The 22,510-nt window shown below is 44.8% G+C and overlaps 2 protein-coding genes across 2 annotated transcripts in view; one reads left to right on the top strand and one right to left on the bottom strand.

Moving 5' to 3' along the window:
- Window positions 1-217: 217 nt before the first annotated feature.
- On the bottom strand, window positions 218-13,982 carry LOC146176644 (uncharacterized). The gene is made up of 5 exons (XM_084581347.1): window positions 13,780-13,982; window positions 11,759-12,097; window positions 8,457-8,676; window positions 4,845-5,084; window positions 218-956 (listed from the first exon to the last, which is right to left on the bottom strand). Exons 1-5 carry the CDS (start codon window positions 13,980-13,982, stop codon window positions 711-713), a joined length of 1,248 nt encoding a protein of 415 aa, XP_084437473.1. The 3' UTR covers window positions 218-710.
- Window positions 13,983-14,661: 679 nt separating this feature from the next.
- The window catches only part of LOC146176642 (hapless 2-like), a 57,272-nt gene continuing 49,423 nt past the window's right edge, over window positions 14,662-22,510 (top strand). The window contains exon 1 of the mRNA XM_084581346.1: window positions 14,662-14,856. Coding sequence (XP_084437472.1) covers window positions 14,662-14,856 — 195 coding nt within the window. The remainder of the gene's footprint in view (window positions 14,857-22,510) is intronic.

The raw sequence follows: 22,510 nt of genomic DNA, 5'->3' as shown, positions 1-22,510 counted from the left end.
ATATCTGCAACATACGCAACTTGCGTTTATATTAGTTTGTAACACTTGATAATATTTTATTTAATTTCATGAAACTACTCGAATCCTAGAAAGGCTGAAAAACTGTTTTCCGCACAAGGAACTTTTGTGAAAGTCTACGCGCCAAAGAAATTCAGCACTTTTTTCCTAAATATTCAACCAATCATTGTCAATATCCTAAGTCTCATTGTACCTTTCATTTCTTGGTGCACTGTTTTATTGCCTTTCATTGGTGCTATTTCATTTTGCACTGTGTATTATGATTTACGACTTGCGATGTTTACGACTGCGATGTTTTGGTACCTGTGTCACACAAGTGTCAAGTTGGCCATACGGCCTTTCAATGGGACACTGATAAAAATGAAATAAAGACCATGCTATTTCATGTGAACAACGCAACAGCTGTCCAAACACTGAACAGGTCATGCTTTGAGACTCCATTATACCTTGCGTTTTAAATCAAAATATGCACGTGCCAAACACAAAGAGAATATACTTTGCCTCTGTGGTTTCTTTACTCCGCTATTCTCGCTGAAAGCTGATTGTCTGAAATTTCTTCTTCGGATAGACAGGGTGACTTTGAGGCGCGGATCCGGGGCAGGGACGGAGTAATGCGTGCCGTAGGTTGCGAAGCTGCTTGCAAAAGTTCCACTGATGCAAACGCGCGCCTTCACGTCTCGCTTTTTCTTTTTTCATTTCCTTCCAGGAGGAGGGGTGTGGCCACACGACTTGCAGGCGTTGCACATGGGACACCGAGTGGGTGAAGGAGACTGCGGCGATATTGAGAAGGCGTCGTGATGCACCGATGATTTGACGCTTCCAGAGGCGGTATTCTTGGCTTTGCTACCACCAGCAGCGGAATAGAGAGTGCTTCGACGCTTGGGCACTTTTATCTCCGTGACAGAGATGCGTGAGGTGGTCGTGGTCGCCGTTAAGACCTGCAAAACCAAAACCCACAGACGCTTCGATGAATTCACGGAATCTACAGAGAATACCCATAAAGTCCGCTTATTACGAGCGGCCAGGCTCTAACGAACACTGATTATGAACGAGGCTGGAGCTGCGGTAATGTGCATTCAAATAAGCGTTGCTCTAAAGCGACAACTTTGAAGGCCTCACTCTGCAATAATTCGGGCGCACTGCTGGCTTAGTGAAATACTCACAGGTGTGCTCAAAATGATATAAGTCGCCCGCTCTGGAGTGCTGCCAAAATGGCCAAGAGACGGTCTCAGGATTCCACGCTGATGGAAAGCGCGTTTCCTCAAACCCGGCCACTACACAAGGCCATATAAAGCATATAATGAGCTCGGCTACCAGAGTTGTTGGCTGTATCTGACGGCGTATTGATTCCGGTGCCTGAAGCATTTGTCCACGTGCTCGTAGGAGCAATGGACGTAGAAAGTTCAGGAAATAAATCGTGTCGGTCGGACACAGCTGAGAATGTGAATTGAAGTCGCCCACCAAAACACTTTTCGTTTTTCCAGAACAAATAAATTTGCACCCAGTCACTGATCGCAAAGCACTGAGGAGGCGCCTACGTAGCGCCATTATGGACATGACGTCACAGTGTCAGTGGCTTCCATCATCGCCACTCTTAGCGGTTCCTAATTCCCGAATATATGTGCACTTGGCGAGTCGGTAGCCGCTAATGCCCCAATTTGTGCCTCCGCTATTTAAAATGTGAGCAGCAAGCAGTGTTCTAAGCTTGCGCATAATGTGCAAGGTCATCCTACATAGATAAAAAGTGCTGCTTTGCCCTAACCCTGCAAAGAAGCCTGAGTGGTTCAGCAACAGCACGTCTGATTTCAGATTCAAGTGTCCCGACACATACGAATTTCAGCCATCACATTGATGTCTCAAAGTAGCGACCAGCGTTGGCATTTCTAGCCCTCTCAGCCTTGGCATGTGGTCTAGTGATGTCACAGAAACCACTGAACAATCAACATCTGGTCACATGACCTGCACTGCCATATGCGATAGGTATGCTCGTGATTTTTTGTTAACGAGCAAGCCGACAAAGTGAACACTGACGCTTATGCCGCATCTCCTGGAGAACTGGCCCGTTAACCTTATCATATTCAAATGAAGTAAAACGTTTTTTGAATTGTGCGTAACTACTGGCAAGGCACACTGCATCTGTATGCGCGTTCAGAGTGAGCATCTGTTGCGGCTTGCGACACCACTGCGACACCACTGTCCGGCATCTAATATGAACGTGCCCAGGAACTTCGCATATGCGCAAGACCATTCTACAAAAAGCTGGACTTTCACCGACTAATTACTCTCATTTACACTTATGGATAACGAACAACATTTATGCACGCAGTTTATGTGACTTCTTGCACATGGCTGCACTCCACATATTTCTGTGACTCCACCACATTTTATGTCATGTGGCAAACTCAGCGCCATAAATAATCTGTTGCGGCTTAGTGCCTAAATTGGAAGGCGAAGCGCAGCAGCTGAGAGACAAGAGGCGTGCATGGTAGATGATTAACCAAGGGCTAATATTTCGAGAGTTCCAACGCTTTGCGGCCCAGAGGGTGATACTGACTTCATCGCTTAACCAAACAGCTCTCTGCAGTCTGTGCAGCAACAGAGTACAGATGTTTAGTGACAGGAACTCTTCCACACTGTCTGTGGGCACGTACAGGTGCGGACATAAGTAAACGAAGCACGCTTTTTCATTCAAAATAAAATCACGCCTTCTGAACTGGAGATAAGAAAACAATACTATTGCGAGTAAAAGGGCACTGGGGTCTATACTAGTTCGCACATACCAGGACAGCCAGTTTCAATTGTGTAACGTGTGAAAAATTTTAGAAGCAAATAGCGTGCTCAGTTTACTTTTGTCTGCAGGGTCCGCAGTTTACTTTTGTACAGCCGCCTAAATCTTTGAATGGCGTGCCCCATGGCCACCATTTCTGTGCTCCAGCCGCTGAGGGCGAATAAAACTTGCCGGAAGTTCACTATTAAGCAACGGCTTGGTGAGCCCTTGTGCATACTGAGGTTTTTCATAGGTTATCTCCTTTGTAGCGCTAAGAGTCACAAAAAATGCGGCCGTTACGCACGGCAAAGAATTGGGCAGTTGCACGTGCGCTGAACCAGATTCGTCGCTGCATATCTTAAGAAAGGAACTTGGCGCTGAAAAGTGTGACATGTCAGGTGTTTGCGGGCATGAGCCTACACGCCAGGTTGGAGCCGATTTGAAGTGAATTAGTTTGTTGTGGCGAATGAGAACGCCGACTTCGCAAAGAGAGTACGTTGCAATGCCATTTATTTATTTATAAAGTATACTGCGCAACGTGCAGTTGCTTCAAATGACAACAAAGAAATGAAGACAAGGATGCTGAACCTGAGCTGCTGCCAAGTTTCGAGCTTTACAACTGCGACCGGACGTTACCATCGAGAACTTGACAAAGTCAGAGAAGCCCAGCAGCATACATACGCAAAGACTACAAAACGCGCCATGAAGAGTCAGCAAAGCAAGCTGGGAGCGCGGATCAGCGTCGGGTCACGAGGTGCCCTCACATCCCTAGCTCATACCCGTGGGCGCCGATTAGTTTGATAGCCCTTTACTGTACATCCACTAGAAGTGACATTCGCTGCTGAGAATGAAGGTGATGCAGTGGCAGTGTGAGATTCTAAGTCATAGAAGAGCAGGTGTATACGTCACGACTGCTGCCAGTAAATGCAGAAAAAAAGAGCATAACCTCGATTCAGAGCCTTAAAAGCGCCGCAATGTTCTTCAGCTTCAGTATATGCAAATGATACTTCTACCTGGCTTAGTAATTCTCGTTAAACTACGGAAGTCTATTTGCAAGCTAACACCAAATTAAAAGAAACCAATCTTTGATACAACAGGATCGTTACAGGCGAGCTCGACGTTAGGGATATTAGTGTTACAATATAGTAATGTAATGATTACGTCAAGAGTATGACCAAAATTTGGCAAGCTGCAAAGGATGCCGAAAAACTGCCGGAAGTTTATTTGGTGTGTAATTTTAGAGGTACTAAACTTTACCGCGTCTCGCCAAGGTTTATAAGAACGTAGCAGCCTCTGATTCCTTTAGTACTTCATCACAGAAGTTAAGAATGTTTATTCATGAGAGGTTTTATAGTTTTAGAAGTTTTTTCTTTAAAGTTTCAAGCTACGGCTCCTAAATATTTGCACTCGGACATATGGTGGTTAGAGTACAAGTTATGAGATAACTGAAAAAAGAAAGTTCTGGAAATCTTGTTATGCATCTCTCGGCTGTTCAGGGCAAGATTATGTTGAAAACGGAGGTGCTTTAGGCGGGATAAATGGAATTATTAGACTAAATGAAATGCACGGATATTTGTTTATTGCAAATATATATCACAACTATTGTCGATCACGGACATGTAAAGTACGCCGTATACGGTATTGCGAGCTTCAGCTATCTACTCAAGTTCGTATGCCCTTGTACTTTTAATTGCGGTACTGGCAACAAGTGCCCAAGGTGCTTTATAATGAGTGCGCAGTTTATCGCTGCCCCTTTAACCACTTCCGCAAGGTGCTAACAGGTATTCGTATATTGTCCTAAAGCACCAAGTGTCCTTCAACAACACACCCTATTCAAATTTATTGTGGGCATCCGCCTATGCCCATTTGGCAGACGCTGAGCGCGCAGTATGCATGGTGGCGGCCGACAACAACGACGCACTAAAACACTCTTATGCAAACCAAAACTTACCATATTCATCTGCCAGCAGCTACCAGGAGCTTATTCTTTCTTTGTGGCTGCCGGGAAATGCACCAGTAACGCTACCCCAAATGTATTTTATGGACACTGGAGATTTACCTCAGCCTCCTCGTTGTCCGCTCTCTCGATCGACGTTTCCGCAGACCCGCGCTTCTCGACTCGCTTGCGGCGCACGTATTCCTCCAGGCAGTCGAGGCAAGGCTGAATTTCTGAGCCGTTCGCTTCAAGCTGAAATCCGGCAGCCGAGGCAGCTGCTGCCACAATGGCCGCTGTCGCCGACGTGCCACGGTGAGAAGGCGAAGAAGCCGTCGGCACGACGTCCATGACCTCCGTCCGCCTCTGCGCAGCATTAGCACTGTGGTTAATTGATTGTGTCGCCTTCCCTCAAATCTAAAGTGTAAATTGCTTCAAGCTTGACCTGATTTTCTCTTATGTTCCTCTCAATAAGCCATTATGCTAAGACGTTTTATAGAAAAATAAGCACTGCGGTCGCCTTGTCAGTTCAGTCGTTCAGTCGTGTCCGACTCTTCGTGACCCTATGGGCCATGTCACGCCACGCTTTCCGGTCTCTCACTATCTTCCTAACATCACATAACTTCATCTGCAGTGCCTCGAGGATGCCATCTAACCATCGCTTTCGCTGCCTACCCCTTCTCCGGCGACCCTCAACCTTTCCCAACATCAAATCTTTCTCCAGCGACTCCTCTCTTCTCATCAGGAATTGGAGTATCGAGAATGAAAAAGAAGGTGTGGTCGGCAAAAGTCTTGCGCAGAGTACCCGATCAGCATAAAGCGGCCCTATAGATTCCTGGCAAGGCTGTTGCTCCCATCTTGCTTCTATGTTGACGTGGCTGTTGCGTCATAATAAAAAATCTGTCACGAGGTGAAATCCACCCTCCCTTCTATAAGCTGCAAGGAACCTCGCCAAGCTGCTGTTGTACTTATCTTTTCATGCTTGTTTGGGAACATAAAATGTGCGGCTTTAACGAATCATTTATTCCTCTAATTATCGTAAAGGATGCACTCGTATGGAGAAAAATGAGCGACAAACTAAATTACGTAATATTGCTATAACTTCTAGCATGTAAAATATACCATTCAAAATGACAAGCTATGCCTATTGCTGCTGAGGAAGTGCTTACATACGCTCACGACCAAAATGCGTCAGGAAGTGATTTCTTCAGATGTTTAAGATCCTATCCACATGCTGCCACCATGGTAGATATCCGTGTAGATTCTCAAATAGGTGCGTTTCTCAAATCATCATTGCTGGCCTTGCGATGGACGTCAAGTGTTGACAAGCCACCATCATTCGATGCAACACAGTACTGCACACATAATTATACTTATTCTTTATAGGAGCGTGCCACAATATTTACCGATGCTTCTCTGACCAGTACTCCTGAAGAGGTACTGCATTTTCTTTTTCTGCTTTAAGAATGCCACTAATAAATACTACTAAAGTCAGAGAGAAGGATGCTTGCCTCAAGGCTGCTAAAAGGTCCCATGTAACCCATACCTTTTCTCGACTTCAAAAATAATTGTAAGCGCGTTTCTAAGTGATCTGAAATATATATATATATATATATATATATATATATATATATATATATATATATATATATATATATATATATATGCGTGTGTGTGTGTGTGTGTGTGTTTTGTTACAACGCCTGGAGATTAAACGAACATAGCCAACCTTCAGGGAAAATGTTGGATAAATTACGGAGAGCTGGGCCACTAGCTCCTGAGCACTGCAAGAATCATTCGGAGCCACACGGTGGCATTCGGCCAATACGTGTTTTTGCAACGTTTGGAAATGGAAAGCGTAAGTTGTGTGTATTAGATATAGAAATTTTGCGTGTGCAACCAGAGTGGCGGAGCGTAGCCACCCATTGTGTTGAACATAAGGCACACTCTCATATATTAACTACGTAAGAGGTGCCATGTCTGTGCTAAAACAACAATGCAAAACTAAAGAATAGCTAACAGTAATCGAATACTCCCAAAATCGCGCAATGCAAGTAAAGGCGGTGACAAACGTGGCAGGAATACCAGGGGCAGCAAGTCGTCAATAGAAACCCTTCTCCAATCTTTTCACACGTCAGCGCCAATTAAATTCATAGAGGTAGACACAAAGTCACCGAACTGTCGTATTGTAGTGAGGGCAGCATAATCATGTCGTAGAAAATTGTTGTGGTTTAATCCTGCTAAACCGAGACGCAGCAAAAACTTCGTTGGGCTTGGTTCGTTTCTTGTTACTCATGAATAATCACCGTCACTATCGCTACTGTCATCATTATGAACTAGATGTATCATATCTCTCAACGCTACCGCTATCATTATCATTAACTGCGAGGTCCTTGTCATTGCTATTTTTATCATCATCATCATCATCCTTCCTCCTAAATGCATTGTCCTTGTCATTGTGCACAAGAATTATAATCTGCTTTTCGCAAGCCCCGGCGTAGAGTAATTTCTGCGCGCTCGGCTGGTGGTCGAAGTGATGATGGTTCGATTCCCGGTGAATCCAGTTTACTTTTCTTCCGCGCCCAGCACTTCGGAGCCACCTGTGCAGCAACGCTTCTCAACGGTCCTTCTCAGGACCACCAAAACATCTGCTTCCGCCACAGGACCGCAATCGGCATGAATACACTAGCTCCGAACACACGTTCCTGTCTCTCTCTCGCTCTCACATGCTGCAAGGTTTGTAGCTGCTGGAAACCGGTGAATAGCCGAGAAAGTGATTGCTCATGTCCCTTTTGAAGCTACACTTCTGGCACCTTCCTGGCCGCAGTTTTAGTATCAGTATAGTATAGTATATGTTTATAGCCGCACTTCCAATTAAATATAAAGATGGTGCGATGATATACGGTAAGGCATGATCTTTATTTATAGCCACATTTTTGCTTTGGTTCATTGAAAGTAACATGTGAGCCGTCGCTGACCTTGGTCTTAAGTTGGGTAGTTATTAGGTTTTGCTTCAAAACATCTTTGATTCGAATCAGCCCCGGTGGAAAAGGAGTATCTTTAGATGCGAACGCTTTACGGAGTTTGGTCAAATGCAGATTATTTTTCTTTTTTGTTACCGGCCAAAGCCAGGCCTCATTGCTCATCATGACTGCGCTGGATTAATAGGTTTTTAAACAAATTTCTTCCAGTAACCAATTGCGCTTATGTGGAATCAAAAGAAGTTTCCTATAAGCCTGGGCATGCCGCTACTCACTAAAGGTAAAAAATTCTGCCCGTCAGCAGCGCAGTACAGCAGACAATTTAGCTTGTGCAACCTTCTTTACAGCCGTGTGGTCAAAGGTTTTCCACATAATAGAGATCCAGAACGTTCTTGTGAAGTATGTATTTATGACGAGTGTGTACGCATATACGTGTGCGCAGTACAAAGAGGCTTCGTTGAAGCCTCTGTATCACCGCCTATCCTTGCTCTACACAAATGAATTTCGAGCACGTGACCAACTCATAAAACATAACCCAAGATGAAAAAAAGAATGTCGAAAGAGGCGCTGCAGTGGAAGACTCCGGATTAGCGTCGGCCACCTGCGGTTTCTGACGTGATAAGCAGGCATTTCCTAATTAAACTTTATAATGTTAACTACGTGGCCGCAATTCTATCCTGCTACCTGGAATTCGGTATCCGGACGCCAAACCCACTGAAGCACCAGATTGTATTAAAATGAAAGTATATTCAGTTACCTGCACTGCAACGGACCCACTTTCTTCAGCGTCCAGTGCGTGGGCGATATTAGCGCAGCGATTGCATGCCTCCACAATCTGGAGCATTGTGTTGGTTGATCCGCGACGAGACGAAGGTGGGAACCGGGCCGAGGACCATGCACCGGCTCGGCCGTGCTTTTTGGAGTAGCGGCATTCTGCTGAGAGCGCCGAGCTCGGTCGCACGGCGCCGCTCTCGAAGCTGGAAACAACGCAAATGTGTCAGATGTGCGGTGACGCGTAAGGCTGCAAATCAGAACCCGTATTTCGAGTTTACGTCGTTATCAAAGTGTCGCTATTTCACGTCACCTTGAGTCATCTGATTGGTCAAAACGCCGGAACTGGGTGTTGCCACTACGGAACCGGAAGAGGTGTAAACATCATGTTTTGGCGTTTCCACCAATCAGCTGACTCGAGATCGGGGAGATAGCGACACTTTCGATCAAAAAGAACGCGTCTCCGAACGCAGAGTGAGTGCGAAAAAATTTCTTTCCACTAGAAAAAAAAAATTCACCACTCTTGATAATGACCAGGTTGGCATTAGTCTCCGAAGTTAACAATCCTTTTTCACTCTTAAAATCACATCTATCATTTTTTAGAACGCAGCACTTTGGCGTTCGTTATCGGTTTCGCGTCGGCGTCGGCGTGGGCCTTGTAGCAAGTTCCGTTCCCCCTTTCAGCCCCCCGGCTCAGCCCCCCTCTTTCTGGGTGTCGCCGACCAGGCGTGTTATCTGATTGCTGCGCGCGCTCCCCCGTTCGTCGGTGCTTATACCTCTCCCCCCCCTCTTCCTGCGTGGCGACGAGGGTGCTCTCCGGTTGCCGAAACGCCGGCTCGCTATCAGCGAATCCCGGTGCGTGCATCCCAAGCCGAAACGCAGAGTTCTGTTCTCTTCACTCGCAAGCGGCGTCAGCGTCATCAGTCAGTCGCTGCTATCTGTTCATCGCGCAACGTTCCTATGGGCCTACGCGCTGCCACCCACAACCTCCCGATAACCCAATTGCTCTCTTCATTTCTCCTACCCCAAAAAGCTTCTTTCATGACAGCCGAGAACTGTTAGTGGAGTGTTTCGTAAAGAAATACGTGTGAAAAATAAAAAAAGAAAAAGTTGTCTGTAATTGTGCATACGTATCTTGCTCGAAATTTTTGCCTCAATCTATCGAACAGGTGAAATAGCTGATGAGCGGCGCTCAAATGTCGCAATAAGAAGCTACGTAATCGTCGGCAATTTTTTTCCTCTCTCGACTGGAGTCAACTTGGTAACAGCGATCTGAGGGAACGGCAGTATTACCGGCCACCTGGGATCCCGCGAAACATGTTGTCTTGACAGGGCAGCACTTTGGTTGCAAAAGTAGCTATAGGGAGGCCAGAACTTGGTTCTGCTTTCTAACGTACGTTTTGTATTTTGTCAGTACTTTGTTTATAACGTTTACAGGACACCGCTAATAAATTAAAACGATTTAAAAAGCTGACTCTGTCCTTTTAATGTGTCTGCATTTGACTAAAGTGAACATTTTTGCTGCGTTTGTATTCACAATTGGTTTGGTTTTAGGGGGTTAACGTCCCAGAGAAACTCAGGCTAATTGTATAACTGGTTTCACACTTATAAGCGTTAAGCGAACACATGAATAATTGACTGGGCAAAGACCACACACAACTCGAAGAACACTCTGGAGCTTCTTTGAATAAGTTAGGATTCATCACGCATAAAAAGAGAATATAGGAAGCGCTAAAAGAAGAGAACCAAAAAAACTGTTAAGATAGCATATATGATAACAAATGCCAACGTCAATAGATCAAATAATCTGGAAGGTGACAAGCCGCGAAATAATAGAGCATTTGGTTTATAGTCTTCCATATACACATAACATATATTCTAAGCATACTACTCTGACACAGCGCTAGCTAATGCACACATTCCTTGTATTTTTTTTCCACTTAGCATGAAGTGAGCTCAGTAAATACGTACAGTATTTCATGTCCTCCGAACGTATATTTGAGATTTTACAATATATTGTGCTGAAATATGAGAAGTTGTGTCAGCATTTTCCTCAAGTTTAATCATTTCGAATTTTTTCTTGTATACTTGTGCTTTACTTTTGCTGAATGCGTACTGAAAGCCGGCGGCAACAAGTAACAACACTATCCCGATAAATTCGGGAAACCTGGTATGCTGCAGTTACCTAGCTAGTACGGCTTGTTTCATTAACGCTATTACCGTGTTTTTTTATGCTCTTATCTATTCAGGCTATACCTTCCGGGGACCTTTGAGCAAGTTACCTTGTTGTTTCCAGCCAATTTTGTAACTTTCCTACCACAAATATTCGTGTTTGTACATGAACATTCTGGTGCGCTCAAAAAAACAATGGCTCAAAGAAATGTAAGCAAGCAGCTATGTTAAATTTATTCGCTGTAGAATATCGTTCAACTTATTTTTATTCACGGGCATGTATTCCTTACTTCACAATCCGCCTTTTACTTGCATCATATTGCGTGTTTTCCTTGCTTCATATACCCGGACTCAATTTCATGTACTTTGGCAACTAAAGAGAACTGTATTGAGGCCATTGTTTCTGGGCGCGGCAGTTACTCGAACTTTTTGATACCATTTGAAATCTAAATGCGTATCAGTGACATGTAAGATGTATTCAGGGATTGGCTGGCATATATACTGTGTGCCAAGAGCTGAACTTTTTGTCAAAAACTATAAAGCATTCATTGATCTCAAGAAGGCGACTTAAGGTCTTGCGCTGAACGCCAACACCCAATTTTTATCCACGTGACCAAATTATACAGTCTTAAACCATTCTCAGTTAATTGATTCCGAGTTGATCTAAGCCAAAATGCTGCCTCGGCATCCCGAGTCTAACCACGTTTCCTACGTCATTCTCAGAAGGAAGATTATGGCCATTCAGTAGCTGAACACGGTCCACAATATCATGTCGGTTAATATAAACAAGTTTAAGAAGCAACGTTGAATAACACATAGTGCGTGTCTTCATGTGATGTAGCCGTTCGCTATCGAAACATGCCTCTTTTTATCAGCGGAACCGAAAATCATAGCTGTAACATATATATGACGGCGACTCCGTGACTATGACGGCTGTGCCTGTAAATCGTTGTGTACCCCTGCCACCCTGTTCCTTCTCCTGAAGCCCATGCCATAGTCTTTTGATTTCCAAAATAATTGAAAATTACAAATTACGGCCCCTGACACTCAGAACAATGGATATTTGTCCACTGCTGCAATAATGCGAGGAATGGCGCCGAGCGATTTGACTCGTACCTTGGTGAGGCCTTCCTGTATGAAGACAACCTGGCTGCCTGGAGAGGCGACATTGCCCGAAATTTTGGCGACGAGTGTCGTGCGATGGGCGTTGGCGGTCGGGTCAAAGGCGATGACGATCGGCTACGTGGCGACGGCGAACGACTCAGCGCGCGTGCAGTCTCGTAGGTTAAGGGACGAGTGCCGACACCAGCGGTAGGATACGAATCTAACACGACCTGTTCAAGGAACGTCTTGTTTCCGTGGTGCATGACACGAATGACAGGTGATCGGCTTTGTTCTTCGTAGGAAAGGCTAACGTCACATGCAATGCCCTGGTCATCAGCCTGTTCCACCAGTCTCGGCATCTGCTGCAAGAGAAATATTCAATGGCACGTCACAACGCGAAAACATTCTCTAGATTGGATTGTACCACTTCATAATTTCAAGCACAGAACTCCACGAGAAAAAAACACTTAATGAGAAACTTGAAAATATCTAAAATTGAAAACAAGAACTTCTACCGCAAAGCCGTATTCGCTAAAATGCAAGTTCTGCAGCTTTATTCTGTGAACACAGCGTTTATAATACACTAGAAACGAATACATTATAAATGTTTTCTGCGTTAGCTTTAGTTCTAAGGGCACCAAGACGAGAAGACAGACGAAGGCGACGCAAAAGCGAACGCAGACTATCAAGTGAGGCTTATGGAAGAAAAAGAATGTATATATATATATATATATATATATATATATATATATATATATATATATATACATATATATATATATTTGGTATCGGAAAAAAGTATTATTACAATTAAGTTATGTAAACGTTGGAAGAAACGTTATCTCAAATACCCGCTTCGGCAATGTGACGGAAGGGTTGCTGGTACATTTAGCGTCGTGGGTGTAAATGTTAAAGTCCTTCAATACATCGCGTTTCCGTATCTCACCTTCTCCCTAGAGGTAATTCTCGCTAACGTTCGCTATTTTCCGAAAAAAGTGCCAGTTCTTTAGTAATTACGAAGCTAAGGCACACAAATAAAATATAAGTTTAAATGTCTTCAAGTTGCCCCTATAAAATATCTGGCTAACCAAATGCATGATGGCTTTTCCCACATCGACCGCTTGTGCCACGTTGAGAAAGTAGGACGAGTGATCACATTGCGTGATTGCAAATCAGCACAACAATGAATATAATGACCTCTCTAACCAGGGGACTATGAAAGAGTCTCTGTGACAGCTGCATTTCTGACGTGCATATTTAGGCTGCGTACAGGCACCTAGGTACACTAAAAACAAAGCTGGTGCCATACGCAGCAAATTACCGTTATATATAGATTCTCACAAAACATCCTTGCTTCTACTGATATTTGATAAACGCCGACTGCGCTCGTAAAGTCCCACTGAGACAACTCCAATGCCCCCCCATGGAATGTACACCTGACAGTAGTTTGTGACATCTGACCTCAAGGCAAGGGTGGCCTGAGAATGGTATTAAGTACCGGGGCGTGGCATGATGAACCAGTATCACTGTGAGCTATTCGTCCTCGGCAAGTGCAATATGCTGAACATTTTCCTCACCTTCATTAACATGGAACTATTTGTATCGAAGGACACAGTTGTTTTCAAAGGCTTCGTGCACGCAACGTGCAGTTACTACAACCCTCATTGAAACTTACCATTGGACACATGGAAAACACATCGTCATGGAAATGTCCAATGGTTGAATTTTACGAAGATTCGGTGCTCGCCCTTTGCCCCTGTATTACCTTCGAAAGAAAGCTAATTATTCTGCCAAATATCCGCGAAACGTGAAGTTCCTAGCCAATTAGATTGTTATCCTACAAAAGCATTGGACGAATACCTTCCCTAGTGTGTACTGTGCTTGGGCATCATTCATTAGACCACGACTCATGTGAAGGTTCAAGTTGCTAAGCTCTTCGGGAAAATGGACTATGGTTTTGTGAATTAATTCACAAAACAACAAGCTCATCCAATGCATTCAAGCGGAAATCTTTCTCCAGGAAAATTGAATACATGGCTCCTACCTGCATCTTCTGGCCTTTGATGTACGATGACCTCCGTGGAGATCCTGAGGCACTCGCGAGGCCCGCAGCGGCAGCTTGCCGCTCATGCTCGGCCGCCGCCTCACGACCGCACATCTTCATGTGCGACGTGCTCACTACCACCAACAGGTCGGAGCCCCGCTGTCCCGGTGGCGTTAATATCACCTGGCTCATAGCTGCGACGGCGTCGTTCCTGCAGCTGCGAATGGCTTTGGCGCCTCGTAAAAGAAGCAAGCCCGGCAGGGCCAATTTTGACTGCACAATACGAATGGGAACCACTTCGGCCTATGAAAGCCTAGCGCCTTACATTCTTCTTCTTCCACAGCAACTAAAAATCGCCGCGTGTACCTCTAGCACCAAAAAATGGTAATGATTAACACAACTAGCAGTCGACGAACAGCGTGCAGAATAGATTTGGAGTGGCGCCTTATCCAATCTTGTAGATATAAGGATGCAGGCGTTACTTTTGTCGCACAGAAGCGCGGCTTGCTCGCATGTTCCATCTCGCTTGCCACTGGTGGAGATTCCCCCCAGTATCATGGTTTCATTCGTTTCTGATTAAGATGCCATCCTTCTTTCTGCACTTCTCTGCGACATTTTCGTTCTGTTATAGTAACTAATTTTTACCAGTAGGATGAGTTAGCCAGCATTAATCTGCCGCTGTGAAAGCTAGCTGCAGACAAATCCGAAGCTGAAGCCAGTCCAAGAACCGGGGGCTTTGGTGCGGAAGGTGCCATTCCGCTTTGACACCGTGGAGCGCCGGTGCTGACGGTGGCCTCGGGGACCCGGCAGGGTCGGGAGGGTCGAAGCGTCTATAATGGGGGAAGAGCACCGATGAAGCCCGTAACTCGGCATGAGGTTCCTTCTGACCGCAGCCGCTGCCTTGGTGGCGATGTCCTCGAGTGCTCAGGCATTTGTTGATGTCCGAATGAAAGCCCTGCTCGTTCCCTGCGACAACAAGGCGTACGAGCCGGCAGAGGTTCGAAATGGCCTCACGCAGTGCAAGAAGAAGATACAGGTTACGCTCTTGGTGAACAACACGCCTGGGGTAGGTGGATGATTTTCTCGCATTTGCCGGAATCGGTAGGCGCTTCATGTATTAGCGTCACGAACGGATCGGCCTCGGGATCCCAGCATTTGATTTCGTCTAGACAAAACTCTGAGCTGGACAAAAACCAGAGATGTCTGATCTTAGGAGCATCAAAGCAGGTTGAAGAAGAGGGGTGCGATTTTGTGAATAGCCTTATCCAACCTTGAACAGCGTCGGAAAATAAATGCCAGGGGTATCACTGCATTTAAATTAAGAATTTTGGTAAAGCAAGACGTGTGAGTGTTTATTCTGTTTTAACCAAGGATGTCAAGACGGCTTTTGCTTGAAATCATGGCGCAGCTGCGTAGATAGAGGACTTAATGCTTTTTTTCCCCAAAAGAACTGGTATATTAAAGCCTAAAGCATAGCGCAGCACTGCACAACGTTAGAATCAGGCCAAGCTCATGTATTCTGGAAAAGGCTGCTGCGCACTTGGTACACCTTAAGCAGAAAACAGGTTATTACCAATGAATGATGGGGACGATTTTATATTGTACGGTAAAAAAAACAGTGTCTGATAGGTATGAATGCATGAACAAGGTGACCATTCTGTTCACGCGGCGGTGCTTCGTTATAACGACGCCTTCCAGATCGTAGTTAGCAAGCTCTAATGCTTCCAAATTAGGATGTTCACGTGTAACTTACCGCAAGCACAAGGGGGCTTGTACTCTTGTACTAGCTTGTACTCAAGCTATTCTGCGCAGCGCCACGTAGTTATGTAATTCGAAAAATTAGGTTATTCAGTAATTTCCTGTGAAAGATAAGGCGCACGCTTCCTAGTTTTCAACGCCTGCGGAAGCACCGTTATTGCGCCTGAAATATTCGTACACCATGCACAGGACGGACTGTATTACTGTTTCCTGCAGAGAGTAGATAGGTAAATGCATGAGAAGGTGACAAAGGTTATGAACCAGACGCGCCTATGTTTTTTGTTTTCGCCAAGGCGATCAACAGGGTTCTTGAATTCTGTCAGAAGAGGACCACAGATCACAGAAACACGTTTTCTGCTAATGCTTCTGCTGCCGACGTGTGGCAGCTGTTTAAACTTGGGCAAACGCTGCCTCATAAAATTGCCACCAGATGGCGGCATCAAATCGCATAGGGTAGGGTGCCTCGATGTAGCGCGCCGCCGTACAGGGTGGAGATATAGTGCTCTAGAAGATTGGGCAGTGTGACGACCGGCGCCGGAGAGCGGGCCGCTTTTGCGATGACAAGAACCGACTTCCGCGAGAGGGCGCGACCTGCAACAGGGGTGCCACGTTCGGCGCTCGGCGCGTAGCCGCTGCGGGGACAGCGGAGGTACAGATGAGCGGTGCGGTTCTGTTTGGAGCTATTTTCCAATGCTTCGCCATTGGTGCAGTATTTAATAAAGAGACTACTTATTCCAGGGGCTTAAACTGATCCATGCAATTCCTTTACATCTCTGTGGAGACGCCTTGCGCGCTTTGGTATTCCTTCAGAGCTGCGTGCGATGTTTGAATCACTATTTGAATCTCTTTCAACGTTTTTTATTCCTGCGGACAGCCACAAATCGTCAGATGAGATATTTGTACGCATTGTTTCTAACGAAGCGCGGACTTTTGTATTCGTTCTTCCCGTAAGGAGCAGTATTATACGCGGAGGAAAACAGTATACGTGAGAATCAATGCTTAATTGAGCTTTATGAGGGCTCTTTGCGAATCTTTTACGAACACCTGCTTATATTTTGCAGCTTCCGCTTATCAATATATGACTGAACGTTTATCCTAAATCACCAGCAATTTGTAATTTATCTCCTTAATATGTGTTCTTTCTGCACCTTAATCAACGCCACGGCCGCTCGATGGAAGCGCACTAGGTGCGGCCTGCCACATCGCCCGAAACCGGCGGGAGGCGCCTACTTCCAGTCGCCATCGCCGCGGCGCCACCGTTCGGGGACAGCCGCGCGCGGAGAGCTGCGCCTGGCTGCGCTTTGAGGGAGGCGTCGGCGTGGTAGAAGCGCTTTATTTTAAGGATGTAAGAGCTCCGCTTCACACAATTTGGCAGCAAGAATTAGTATATACTGTCATGTCTAGTGTGACCATGTCAGCACTTAGCGCTTGCTCGGCAAGGATGTACACTGGAGTGTACCCCGAAAAACTTATAGTCACGATGGTTCAAGGCAACTCGAATGGAGAGCTCGCATTACCGTGATGTTGCATCGGATCCAGTTGTTCGTCACATTAAAATGTCACCCGGCTGTGAACAATTCGAAGCTGTTCAGCTGCCATGGTAGCCTAATGCATAACCACTTAACTGTGTCGCGAATTCCGTGTGTCATGTTCATACCATTTACTCATTCCTGCATACAGCTTTTATATAGAAATTAATGTCAACCTGTTCTAACCTGCCAGCGCTATCCAATAAAAAACTATGAGCAACCTCTGTGAAAACGCGACATGTAAACAACCTTTCTATCTCATTGTAACAAATTTTACGGTGGAAATATGAAGATGTTTATTAGGTTAAATCTAGATGATAACCTGGGATCTTCTACTCAGTTGGAGACCTTAAACTTTGTACGCCAGAACGCTATCCGTCATGGCTTCCTGCATTTTGCATGATCGGACGAAGTAAGCGCGCTTGATAGAGCCGGTCTGCCTCAAGGTGCTACGTATATGTGCCGAAAGTTTTTAATAATATCTTTATTGGCTGCTCGCAAACGCATAAAATTTTGCTGGTTCGTAATTTTCAATAGAACGCGCATCTAGTGTTGCTGTTGTGAAACTATTAGCTGTGATCACAAGAATGTTCACGCGTCAGAGCGCAACTGCAGCCGAGATTCAGCGAGCAGCCAAGTACGCTTATTTAATGGCCACATAAAAAAGGGAAGAAAATTACCAATCGCAGACGGAAAACCTTTCTTGAAAGAGGTTTATGCCATAGCCATACACATCGCTCCACTGTTGAGTTGATTTTTCCATCCCAGCTGGCTATCAGTGGGGGCAGCAACTAAAGATATCTTGCATAGCGCCTTAGCATGGGCACGATCATTTTTTTTTATAGATTAGCTGCAGGTACTGTGTACAGTGAGAAAACAACGATGAAACCAAAAGTTTACACAGCTTGCTACTTTGCCGGACCTCTTCAGACTTCATCATCCTGTTAATGAAGGTGCTCGTAAGCAAGCTGACAAAGCTTGATTACTTCCTTTGCGGGGTATATCAAGCCTCCATTGTCCTTGGTTTTCATTAACCTGTAACTGGTCCAGTTGACTATATTTCCTGCAACAGGCTCTTGCTCGACTGACATGTCGCCTCAAAACCATTACCAAATATCGCGTAAATTAAGCAACAACCTGGTAGTGATAAACAAAACTTGGGGTTCTTAAGTCTCCTTGAGGAGCCTCGTTAGAGTGCTCGCACTTTCCTACCTGCTTATTCACCGTATCCCGTAATTGCTGCCTCTGTCTCATATCATTAGAATGCAGCCTTAAGCCACCGCATTATGTGAAATAGCACCCTACACATCGCTATATAAAGCCCCTCTTTACCGCAGCCGTACGAACGTGCCCTATAGGAGTATAGCGTGCCTGACTTGGGATTTAAGGGTCCCGCTTTCAATAATTCCCATTTCATCCTTACATCTTATTGACTTTTTCTGGTTTGGCAGCTCCTAACACATTGAACATGTCATGTGTTCTCATTGCGCCAAAGGTGTCTGGCAATATCACCAACTAAAGTGCCGCTTACCAGACAGGTTTTTTTCCGACTGTCCGCCGACAGAGCGGGCGCCGGATTTTCTGTGGAACGCGGCTTTTCATTTTATCGCATCGGCTCAAACAGTCTCAACAGTATAAACAAATGTTGTATGCACAGGCTCCTTTACTTGCAAGGCCACTCAGACTAGCGCGGCAAAATATAGAACAAATTGCATGCTTATATAAAAAAAGAAACCTTCGTAGCTTTTTCTGATATGTCCTCGCAACATAACCTGCGAGAAAAGCTTCTGGTGCTACCTCATCGTGTTCATCTGTTTCACAACACATAGTTAAAAATCCTAGTTCACTGGCCAGCTCCCTGATAACTAAATAGGTTAAACAACGTGACGGGAACACAGGAAAAGAGGACGACACAACTAGCGCGGTTATGCCGTCTTCTTCTTCTGTGTTCCCGTCGCCTTGTTTGCACGGTTAACTTATAATTAATCACCAACAAGTTCAATCTGCTGTCCCTTGTAGCAAATTCAATGGCAGCTGATAGGGCATTATGCTTCAACATCTGGACTTTTTAACCGCAGCGCCGCTTTCATTTCAGAAGAAGCGAGTGCATTTCCACTCCTCGCTGCTGTCTTTGCCTGAAGCGAGCTCAGCAGATAACATTAGAGGGTCTCTTAGATGTCTTTTAAGTGCAAGACGGCGAAAGCCTACCCTTATCCTATCATTTGCCTCTCATCGTTTGTCACAGTTCGTCATTTCAAGTCGTCGTTTGATATATTGGTCGTTTCTCAGTCATGATGAGTCTACCTGCGTAGTCATTGTAGCCCTTATCACTCATAACTAAGCAGGCTACTCATTTAGAATCAGCAGTGGTCATTACATGTTGTTTCATATATTGGTCATTTCGTTGTCATTAACCGTAATGATGAGTCATGCCTAGCTATTATAGTCATTACCACACATTGATAAGCACTTTTACTCGTTTCTAATGAATTGCGGTCATTACATGTCGTAGTTTGATATACTGGTCATTACAAATCATTTTAATCATTATTAACCATTATTAGTTATTAGCATTAGTCATTATCTCTATCAGTGTCTATAACTTTTATTGATTACTTATCACGATCAATCATTTTCATTCTTGATCTCCCTCCTTGCACGTCCGCTTTTGCAACTGGCACACCAGTGCACAGATGCGACGCACAGATAACAGGCACAGCTTCTGCGCATAGATTTTTGTTCCATGGGCCTAGAATGGCTTTCGCCTTAAAAAACAAACGCATCCAGTCTCAACGTTAACGTGCTTGCACATGCGCGCACAAAAAAGTTTTCGTTTACCACGCAGACGCGAGACGAACGCGCTCAGAAAGGAAGCAAACCGCGCGCTCAGAGCCGGCGACCCCAGCGGTGACGTGTCCCCGAACAGTGGCGCCCTCAGCAGAAAAAGCGGGCGCAACTGTAAACTCCCCAAGGACGCGGTTGCCCATTGACGGCGGCGCGACGCAGCAGGCCGCACCCAGTGCGCTTCCATCGAGCGGCCGTGTCAACGCTTACACAAATTACAGTGCTCGAGCAAAGTATATTTATTTTTAACCATATAAATTGAAGCATTGCACTGGGTACCGGCGAAAATAAATGAACATATACGCCACTCAAGGATTTATTTTTTGTTAGCGATTAACAAATACATATGTCACGGACAATTGTTTACGTGCCGCTCACGAAAGGGTGAAACAGTTGTACAGATGAAAAAAAAAAGTCAAGTACAGCTAGGGCAATGCTTCAAATAAAATACGAAAAATTAAACCAGTCACTTACGAAGGAATGCGGTTATAGTGGGCACTTGAGTGTGGGCGTTTAATAGCATATCAATGGCAGATGTACAGAGCAAATAAAAAAAAAACACTTATAATTGCGTGTCACCTTGGCAAGTACTGCGGTTCTTGTCGCGCACCGAGAGAAAACGGAAAATGCGAAACAAATGAGGAGCACCTAATAAGCAAGTAATTAATATAAGTTTAAATTCAAATTCGGACACTAATGCGTGTTTATTTTCGAGTGTGTGGTACGAAATATGAGTAATCGAATGTACTAGTTAAAGGACTATAATGGGGCGACTTGGCGACTACTCTTTACAGAGCTAATCAGGCTATAATTGTTTCCCTAAGAAAATTATAACAAGGTTGATATTACACGTGAAATACTTCCAAGGAAATTTAAATATATTTTCCTTTGGGAACTGTTGTCGCGTTTCTTTGACCTAGCAAAAAGCGAAGCCGCAAAAGCACATGAAATTTCATTACTTCAAGTGTAAGCTTTCTGTTCCAAGCAGATAAAATGTTTCAGCTTCAACACTCTACAGGAATGTTGCGAAATATGAATTGCGCACGAGTCCAGAAAGACCACTCGAGTCAAATTGTTGGGCAAACTGTGACCTAGCTTCGAGCCTATTGCGCAGCTTTTGTTCATGGTGAGAAACCGAGTGCCGGTCTTACAACCTCTTTCGCAGAGTGTTAAAAGCTGATCAAAAATCCCGCCATATAGTAAACTAAACGTTTTGACGTTATAATAATGGTCTAGCGGCAGCGAATTACGCGCATACTACAGCATCTGCGTCCTCTATGCGTCGTTTTTGTTTGTTTTTTTCAAAGCTATTCTTTTTCTTTTTCATTTTGTATGTGCACCAAAACATCCCTAGAGCGATTTTCTGGGGGTAAGAATCACTTGCATATTGCCTGTTGCTTGAGCACGCAGAATAAAAAAAAAAACTACTTAGAATGAAAACATTTTCTGGGACAATTGAGTTACCGTCAAGCTATAACGCATTGAGATTAAACGCCTTAAGTAAACACGCATCTCCGGGTATTTAAAGCCATCCGTTACAAGAAATTCTAGTTTATTGAAAGAAAAAAAAAGGTTTGTCCTTAGATTAACGTACACTTTCACTAAGTTGTTGACTCCTAAATATCGACAGTCATACCTCTACACGCGTTCGATTGCACGCCCGAATTGTAGCCTAATTGTTTGTGCACTGCTTTCGGCTTCCCATGGCTTCAATTGGTTTTTAAGCTCGGCTGTTTCCGTTTTTCTTTATTGCCTTTCATATGTCTCTATTTTTAATTGTCCGCTTTCTGAGTCGTACGTTTGCCGTGCCGCACAAAAATTTCAACCCTTTCTTCACCTTCATGCTCGCTCTATTCACGATATGCCGCATGCCTCCCACACACCCCTTTCTCTCTCCCTGTTAGGCGACACTTTTTTTTTTTGTGTGTGGTCTTTACCTCCTACTTCTTCCACGTTTCCAGACCCACTGTGTTCTGTTATTCAATAGCCTGTTTACCTGCTTGTCGTTCGTTGTTCATCTCCTTGCTATCATCTACCTTCAGCGGGATACTCTATATTTAATTCAATCGATCTGCAATGCCCACTTTTCTAGTGTTTTCAGGTGACGCAATGTAGTCGGCATGGCTTGCATGTCAATCAACGGAATATACCATTTTGGACTTAATAATTGGTTACTGATGACCAGCTGTATTTATTCAGCGCTCGAACGCATGTGTTGCACGCTTTGACTTCTTCCTGGCTCCACACCGCCCTCTTTTCACAACGACTACATTCCAAAACGCGAATTAGGTGCTTTAGGAATGCTAACTCAAGCTGTACGGCGAATGAACCGTGCTGTGCGAGTCTGAATTCGTGCGCGCGCCCCTCTCCAAGCTGTTTTCTTCGGAGCCCAAGAGCACTCCTAACTACTGTCATGTTGCTTCCCCGAGGTGTTGCCGAGGGCCAAAATGGAAAATATATTAGATGAGCGCTAAAAGTACTGAGCCCCGTTAGTCGGCATATTTCTAAAATGTTGACACTAGCAGGTCGAGACGAGGCACAAGCGAAAAAGAACGTACTGATCCGCCCCACCGCGCAGCGCGCATACGC

This window comes from Amblyomma maculatum, chromosome 10 (assembly GCF_055883805.1).
Source record: "Amblyomma maculatum isolate TAMU_Amacu chromosome 10, ASM5588380v1, whole genome shotgun sequence".
NCBI classification, from domain to species: Eukaryota; Metazoa; Arthropoda; class Arachnida; order Ixodida; family Ixodidae; genus Amblyomma; species Amblyomma maculatum.
Note: the sequence above shows the minus strand (reverse complement) of the source record. Positions and strands in the feature narration are given on the sequence as shown.

Bases quoted from the DNA above. Each gene is read 5' to 3' on its own strand.
- LOC146176644 (XM_084581347.1), bottom strand. From the start codon at position 13,982: ATGAGCCAGGTGATATTAACGCCACCGGGACAGCGGGGCTCCGACCTG. The intron at 8,677-11,758 runs GTACGAGTCAAA...CGTTGTTTCCAG, and splicing joins TACAGGAAGGCCTCACCAAG to CTTCGAGAGCGGCGCCGTGC. The intron at 957-4,844 runs GTAAATCTCCAG...TTGGTTTTGCAG, and splicing joins CGGACAACGAGGAGGCTGAG to GTCTTAACGGCGACCACGAC.